Consider the following 9,058-nt stretch of genomic DNA (forward strand, 5'->3'; position numbering starts at 1 on the left):
AACGATTTATTTTATAAAAATTTCTTCTGTCCGTATTTCGAATTGTCGGCGTTTAGATTTGTCGGTATTATGAGTTGTCGGTATTTTAATTTGTCGGCGTTTTGATTTGTCGGTGTTTTGATTTGTCGGTGTTTTGATTTGTCGGTGTTTTGATTTGTCGGTATTTTGATTGTCGGAATTATAAATTTCGAGATTTTGACTGTCGGCATTACATTATACACCCATCCGAAAATTTAAAAGACATACATGTACATTATAAACGATAGAAAGCACTGAAAAAACTGAAGGTGAAGTTTTGAATTCATTTTATAAGCATATGCCGAAACTAAGGGTATGACACGCCTATATTTTCCCAGAAAACATACGTAAACAAATAATTTCTTATAAATCAAATTCAGTAAAAAAAAAACCAAAACTGATTTACTTACATCTGAGAAAGGATTACAAGATAAAGAGTTGCATATTCAATGTAGTTATAAGAAAAGCCAACTATCGAAATATACTATATATTGACAATGCACTGCATACATTTGCCGAAGTAAATGAAGGTGATATTGCATAAACGTAATCACCATGAAAATTACTTTTTATCAAAAAATGTGAACGAATTGTCGTGCACTTATGTATGTTAAATCACAAAAATCTGCAGAGTTTATTGCAGGATATATTTGAAACATCTACGGCCACATGTCTACATCCTTCGGCAACGACAAGTACATAACTTCAAGGAGGAATATATGAGATTCAAAAAAGCGAAATTTTCTTAACAGCTGACAAATGTATTTGACAGGTTAAGAAAAATCAGACGATAAAAGTAATGTTTATAAAGATGTCCTCAATTTGGAATGAGGTCAATAATTAATGTAGGTATGTAGTTAGCAAAATGGAAATAGATAAGGAAAATAAATATAAGTAGGGAATCTTGTAATAACGTATCTGATAATAAGTTTTTTTTTATTAAAATGAGAAGCCTATATCAGATGAGAGATATGACTGAAGAATACAGGCTTCCAAAAGGAAGTAAACTGCCATTTTAATGTAGTTTAGAGTTTAGAATCTTTCACAGGTCAATTTAGAAGAAAAAATTGACAATGAGATTTTAAAAAACTAAAAAAACTCAGCTACAAGTGATACAATTTATTATTAACCACAGTCATTCAAAGGGCATAACGACATCATTCGCATAGAAAACTCGAAACCGAAAATTAAAAAATATATATATATGCTTTGGATATAAGACATATTTAAAAAAAAATCTTCTTGATTTCATATAGGAAATTGTAATCTTTGTGATGGATCTCATTTTACAAAAAATAGCAATATAAAATGGTTCGTGGGAACAGAACCAATTGAAACATCGGCGGACGACACATCAATAGATAAGAGTGCTTTGAGTTGCAGAGCAATAACACCACATTTAAAGGAAGCTTCAGCTATTTTGACTAATATCACAGACGAAGGTAAAGTACCTATACATATAGGAACATGCCACTAATTTCAATTGAAATTTAAAATTTAATCTTTGTACCTCCACAGAATCTCTTAATAAGGAAGGACCACAAAGAAAAGTGTACCAATATGCGAAATACAGTATTACAAATATGAACCTTAGTACAGGTAAGAGATATTTTTATTGCATATGGAGTCATTAACCGTACTTAATACCTTAGTGTTAAGACCGCAGTCAAAACGCAGTAATAAATATAGTTTAAAAAACTAAAAAACATGCTTTTAAATCACATCAAACTAAAAAGTGAAAATATTATAATATATCTCCAGTGCTACTAATCACATTGTGTCATACTATATAGTATTGGAATGATAAGTTTTATAATTTTTTTTTTTCCATTTCCTGATTTATTGAATCTGATTTTTGTTTTAAAAGCCTAAATTAAATAATAAAATCTTAATTCAATTTTAAAACAAGTAAGGAAGGGCTAAGTTCGGGTGTCACCGAACATTTTATATTCTCGCATGATAAAGTGATAATCGATTTTTATTTTGCTGTAAAATTAATTAGATTAGATCAACTTGTGTACTTTGAGTATTGAATTATATTTTCATTTATTTTAATTGTATTGAAAAGTTATAGTCTGTGTAAAGTTTTATTCCGCTATCATTATTGGTTCCTAATGTATATGTTATACAGAGAAGGCATCAGATGGAATTCAAAATAGCGTTATACTGGAAGAAGGCGTGGTTGTGAACCGGTTTCACCCATATTTCGTACATGTAATCAGGRTGTTAAGAAACTATTATACACCGAATTTCATTGAAATCGGTCGAGTAGTTCCTGAGATATGGTTTTAGTCCATAAGTGGACGACACCACGCCCATTTTAAATTTAAAAAAAGCCTGGATGCAGCTTCCTTCTACCATTTCTTCAGTAAAATTTAGTGCTTATGCCGTTTTTTGTTAGTCGGTTAACGCACTTTTAGTGCTTTTCAACATAATCTTTGTATGGGAGGTGGGCGTTGTTATTATCCGATTTCTACCATTTTTGAACTGAAAATGCCTGAGGGAAACGACTGTATAGAGTTTGGTTTACATAGCTATAGTAGTTTCCGAGATATGTACAAAAAACTTAGTAGGAGCGGGGCCTCGCCCACTTTTCCAAAAAAAATTACGTCCAAATATGCCACTCCCTAATGCGATCCTTTGTGCGAAATTTTACTTTAATATCTTTATTTATGGCTTAGTTATGACACTTTATAGGTTTTCGGTTTTCTACACTTTGTGGGCGTGGCAGTGGGCCGATTTTGCCCATCTTCGAACTTAGCTTTCTTATGGAACCAAGAAATACGTGTATCAAGTTTCATTAGGATATCTCAATTTTTACTCAAGTTACAGCTTGCACGGACGGACGGACGGACAGACAGACATCCGGATTTCAACTCTACTCGTCACCCTAATCACTTTGGTATATATAACCCTATACCTGACTCTTTTAGTTTTAGAACTTACAAACAACCGTTAATTGAACAGGACTATACTCTCCTTAGCAACTTTGTTGCAAGAGTATAACTACACAAACTCAAGCAAGTACCTGAGCTGCTTTTGTGATACGTTGCTCTTTAGTACGCAAGAATTTCTCTTCTTTTAAGGCGTGTTTGATCGCAGGAGTGCATAAAGCATTAGCCAAAGGGTTTGTGTAATCTTGGAGTTTAAATATATTTTTAATTCTATTGTCCTCTATTTCTTTCTTTACCATGGGAACACCAAGATCATTTTGGATATTTTCATTACGCATGTACCATGGTGAACACGTGATTGTTCTAAGCAATTTTGATTGGAACCTTTGTATTATATCAATATTGGTTGCACAGGTCGCACACTACAGTTGAATGCATACATCCAAACCTGTTTTATGACCGCATTATATAAAACAACTTGTTGTCTAGGCTAAGTTTGGAGTTTTTATTTAAAAGCCAATTTAAATTTGCAGCTCTTATCTCCAAGCAAGTAATTTTACTCGCTATGTGTTTTTCCCACGTAAGTGTTCTATCTAGATGAATACTAAGATATTCGCTTGGGTTACTAAAACATTGTTAATTTTTATTGCCGGGCATGGTTTTGGTCTAAGCGAAAATGTAATGCTTACACTTTTGTTCATTCACATTTATGTATACGCTAGTAGGCTAGTCTTATATAAAAGGCCTTCATGCCACCCTTATCAAATGCCTGAGCGACGTATAGAAATATAGCTGAACAGTAACTCTCTGTGCTCAAATGCTTGTCTTATCTCCTTGGTAGCTATGTTTTTCACGAAACCCGAATTGGTGCCACGTTATTATATTATTTTCGTGGTGGAAAGAAGACATATTTGATAGACCTTTTCAAATATTTCAGGTAGAAGCAGTCTATATGGTCGGAATTGCATTGAAGAACAAAGAGAGCACCTCTACAGCAATATTTGGTAACTCAATTAGCATTTTTAGGATAATATTGGCATATCCTGGCGACTTTTTTGGGTTAAGTTCTTTTGTGATTCTAATAATTTCAGAAAGTGAAGTCTTAAAAGACTTGAGTGACTCGTTAGCTGTGTTGGGTAAGCTGGACAGCTTAAAGTTGTTCTTTGGGCCTTTTCTAGGCGATTTGCAAAACAATTAGCCATTACCACTCAATTGGTGGCTTCATGGACTTTTTTCATTTACAAGCCTTTCTATTTCACTATTAGTGATTTTTCTGAAGCCTAGGGACTTTTAATTTTGTTTCGTGTAGCTAAGACAGCTGCATTAGCTATTATATTATATCATTAAGTTCTCTTATGCTTTCGACATTTTCGCCGTATTATTTATATTTTGTCCAGTTGTGTTGTTTACATATCTTTATTAAAACAGAATAATCAGAATATAATTCAGTACATGTATTACAGCAAAATCAATTAAATCAGGTATTTTGTTACGATCAAGGTCAGCTGTATCAAACTATTATAAATACATTGTGCCTCGTTAGCTGTGTTGGGTAAGATTAATTAGTCGTGAGCCCCAATACATGTGTTTTGCATTATGATCTCCACCTGCTAGAAATCTAAGACTCAGTGTTCCAAAAAAGTTTTTAAATTGAATGTATGTAATTATTCCCTGAACAGGTTATATTAAGTTTGTAACGAAGTTTTTAACACCCAGAACGACGCTTCCTTCTATAAAGATCAGTATGTTGAGCTGTCTGTATATATGCGAATTAGTCCCTCAGTTTTTAAGATATCTTTTCGAAATTTTGCAAACGTTGTTTTCCCTTCAAAAAGGGGCTCATTTGTCGGAACTGCCGATATCGGACCACTATTACATATAGCTGCCATACAAACTGAACGATCGGAATCAAGTTCTTGTATGAAAAACTTTCAAATTTTACAATGTATTTTCACAAAATTCGGCACATGTTATTTTCTAAGATATTAATGTAATATACGAAGAAACTATTCAGATCGGCCTACTATAGCATATAGCTGCTATACAAACTAAACGATCGGAATCTAGTGCTGGTATGGAAAGCTTTTGCAGTTGACAAGATATATTCACGAAATTTGGTATAAATTATTTTCTAAGGCAACAATGTAGTCTCCGAAGAAATTGTTCAGATCGGTTAATTATAGCATATAGCTGCCATACAAACTGAATGATCGGAATCAAATGCTTGCATGGGAAACTTCCTCATACAAAGTTTTGTATAAGTTATTGTTAATAGAAGTAATGTAATATCGGAAGAAATTGTTCATATCAGATTACTATATGCCATCCAAACTAAACACATGGTTACTAAAAGAAATTCACTTTGTGAAGGGTGCATTAGCTTCAGTGCAACCGATGTTAATGTTGTTTCTTGTTTTAAATCGAGGTGGACAGTAAATGGAAGTCAGGTTTAAGTCCTTCAGCCATTTTTTATGAATATTGATGTAGCTTGTAACTGCGCTGTAGCATGAGATTCTAATGCGTGGTGATTTAATCGTTTTCTAACCAACATTGCTGTTCCACCATGTGCCTTTCCATCTGTGTGGTTTGTAACATATGTATGTAGAGTCTAAAATCCAGTATAGAGAAATTGTTTTTATTCGTAAGGCGAGTTTCTGACAATAGCATTAAATTAATATTATTTTCATCCAGAAATCTAGTAAGTTCCAATTTATGTTGGTTAGCACCGTTAGCAATCCAATGTTCAATACGCTCACTTTTTACTTAAAAAAGTTTGCAACATTTGGTTCTGTGCTTTGATTATCTATATTATTTAATCATATAGTATTTTGCAGTGTAGATATAAATTATGTCATACATTGGGTAATGTTGAAAATCATAGTTTCAACGCTTCCATTTTGATGGAATGGGTCAATTACGATATACAGTTCAAAAATGGAAGAAATCGGATAATAAATACGCCCACCTCCCATACAAAGGTTATGTTGAAAATCACTAAAAGTGCGTTAACCGACTAACGAAAAACGTCAGAAACACTAAATTTTACGGAAGAAATGTCAGAAGGAAACTGCATCCAGGCTTTTTTAAAAATTGAAAATGGGCGTGGCGTCGCCCACTTATTGACCAAAAACCATATCTCAGGAAGTACTCGACCGATTTCAATGAAATTCGGTATATAAAATTTTTTCTTAATACCCTGATGACATGTACCAAATATGGGTGAAATCGGTTCACAACCACGCCTGAAATCTCGATTATCACTTTACCATGCGAGAGTATAAAATGTTCGGTGACAGCCGAACTTAGCCCTTCCTTACTTGTTTTAATAATACATTTGGATGTGGGATGTAAATCACAAGTTATTGAGCTTGTTATAAAAAAAGACCTCATGAGAAGGAGCGGTGGGCGCCGTCCGCCAGTCCCTTTTGTTGATTGTGTTTGGTGTCCTCGCGCGTGGTGTGAAAGGTGTGGTGTAGATGATGATGCGTTGAGTTGTTATGTGTAGTGTGGGATGAAAAGATGATGGGTTGAGTGTGGTGTGTGTAGTGTGGGATGAAAGGATGATGTGTTGAGTATGGTGTGTATGTGTGGGGTGTAGTGCTATTATTTTAGGAGGGGGTCAGATGCTAATTTAGCCATCCCGGCCCCCCTAGGCGACTGTTTAGCCTAGAAGGCGCTGCAGCTGTTGCAGCGTTGCCACAACGCTTCCGCCTCGCTGGGGTGCGCCACGAGCTGCGGGTTGGAATCGGAGTATGCGGCCGCGATGGATGGGTGGCCGATTCACTTCGCGTGCCGCGCTGCGATGTAGCAGCGTGTGGTGCGGCCAATGGCATATTTGGCACAGCCCTCGTGACTCACACTCAGGAGTCATATGAGTATGTGACAGGCAATTGTGGCAATGCCCGTGTGCCTGGGCAACTTGTTGCCGTTGCACGGGACGCATACCCCTAAATATCCCACAATGGTGCAGGCGATGTGGGCGTCGACAGATGGGGCACCTTAGGGTCTCCGACGTCCGTGATTGACGTAGTGGTGGTCGAGTGCCACCACGAGGTGCGGGTGCAAGTACCGCTGCAGGCGCAGTTGCCGGTGCAGTTGCGGGGTTTTCGGTGCAGCGGCCGGTGCTGTTGCAACCATAGTTCGGGGCGCTGGTGTAGGCCCGGTACGTGGCGCATTAGTAGCTGCCCGAGCGGTTGACGTGGTTGTAACTGGCGTATCTACATCCATGGTAATCTGTATAGAGAAGATTGGTGATTATTAATATATCATACAATGAGATATGGGCCATCGTGCCACGATGTGTGGCATGAATGGGTCGTCGTATTGAACGACGGTTTTTGTTAGTTTTCTTTGTTATTTTTCGAGAGTTCCTTATATTTTAGCGATTTGTTATTGGCGTATTTCTCGTTTTAGKGCTAAATTTAGTGATTTTATTATATTGCGATTTTATTGGTTTAGTTTTTGCGGTTTTCGGACTCGCGGTCGTCGGCGGTTGGTGAAAAGCATAGCTTCACGAGCGGTCTGGTTAGTGTTCCGTTTTGCGTACGGAGATCCACGACTCGTACGTGACCGTCGGAGCCATAATGCAGCTTTTCTATGCGGCCAAGCCGCCACTCGGTAGGGGAAAGACAATCATCATGAATGAGGACGCAGTCTCCAAGTTTAGGCACTTGTTCAGGAGTCTTCCAGCGATATCTTTTGTGGAGATCCTGTCGTATTCGTCCTTCCACCGGCGGCTGAAATCATGATTGAGAATTTTAATTCGTTCCCATCGATTTAATAGGGATAGCGACTCCACGCCTGGCTCAGGAATGGCCAGGGTGGGTGCTCCTTTTAGAAAATGCCCTGGAGTTAAGGCAGTGAAATCTGAGGGGTCTTGCGAGAGTACTGTGAGTGGCCGTGAATTGAGAACGGCTTCAATYCGATTTAATAACGTCGTGAACTCTTCGTAATTGAATTTATAATTTCCAGCTACCCGTTTGTAATGGGATTTGAAGCTTTTTACTGCGGATTCCCATAAACCGCCCATATGAGGAGCGCTTGGGGGTATAAATAGCCAATTAATACCTTGAGGGGCGTACTTTTGTACGATGTCGGATGACACTTGTTTTAGGAAATCCACAGATTGCTTTTCTGTGGCTCGTTGAGCTCCAATGAAAGTTCTGCCATTATCACTCATGACTTTAGATGGGTAGCCACGTCGAGCGACGAAGCGAGCAAATGCCGCGAGAAAAGCCTCCGTCGTCAGATTACTACATAGCTCAAGGTGTACTGCTTTTGTCGTGAAATATACAAAGACAGCCACATACCCTTTCATGAGAGTGGGAGACCTTAACATGGACGCCTTTGAATGGAAAGGCCCAGCAAAATCAACACCATTTTGTGGTGAAAGATAGAGCGAAATTGCAGCGTTCCGGTGGAAGTGCTGCCATAATCTGCTTTCGCATCTTCTGTTTGTGCATAGTGCAAATCTTGCGCGTGAAGATGCACTTCTTCATTTGCGGCTTAAGACGGGGGATATAATACTCTTGGCGTACCATATGTTGCATGAGGCGATGTTCGGCGTGTASCATTAAGATGTGGATGTAGTTGAGGAATAATGTGGCAAATGGTGACTTCTCGGGAATTATTATAGGGTGGCGTTCATTGTAAGTTAGGCTTGAATTAGCAAGCTGACCATTGGCACGAAGCAGACCTTTCGTGTCCAGGAATAGGTTTAGAACTAAGAGTGAGCTCTTTTTTTCAATCGGCTTCGATTCTCTCAGTAGTGATATATCGCGGCTGAAGTAGCGCGCTTGTGTATATGCGATAAGTGCGACCTTTGCGTTTTGCAACTCTAGGTGCGTCACTGTGGTGCATGGGAAATTATGTGATCCCTTGACTTTGCTTTTGAGCTGTTCTATAAATTTGAACATATAAGCAACTACTCTGACAGCTCTTGGAAACGATGAAAATCGTTCAAGGATGTCGGTATTATCCAATAATCTGTGAAAGGAGGAGATTTTTCGCCCTTCTGGGGCGATAATGTTGCGCATGGGGGATTGTGGTCAAGAATCCGCAGATTCTATCAACCATCGGGGGCCATTCCACCAGAGGGTGGTAGTGGCAAAGTGCAGTGGCTTGCATCCTCTTGTACCTAGATCGGC

The 9,058-nt window shown here is 38.0% G+C and overlaps 1 protein-coding gene across 2 annotated transcripts in view; it reads left to right on the forward strand.

Moving 5' to 3' along the window:
- The first annotated feature begins 808 nt into the window (after positions 1–808).
- LOC108976665 overlaps positions 809–9,058 on the forward strand; it is a 34,316-nt gene continuing 26,066 nt past the window's right edge. For both annotated transcript variants that reach the window (XM_018945907.1, XM_018945906.1), the window contains exons 1-3: positions 809–867; positions 1,275–1,460; positions 1,537–1,617. In XM_018945907.1, coding sequence (XP_018801452.1) covers positions 846–867; positions 1,275–1,460; positions 1,537–1,617 — 289 coding nt within the window. In that variant the 5' untranslated portion in view covers positions 809–845. The remainder of the gene's footprint in view (positions 868–1,274; positions 1,461–1,536; positions 1,618–9,058) is intronic.

This window comes from Bactrocera latifrons, unplaced genomic scaffold, assembly GCF_001853355.1.
Source record: "Bactrocera latifrons isolate USDA-ARS-PBARC rearing strain unplaced genomic scaffold, ASM185335v1 scaffold_794, whole genome shotgun sequence".
Lineage (NCBI taxonomy): Eukaryota > Metazoa > Arthropoda > Insecta > Diptera > Tephritidae > Bactrocera > Bactrocera latifrons.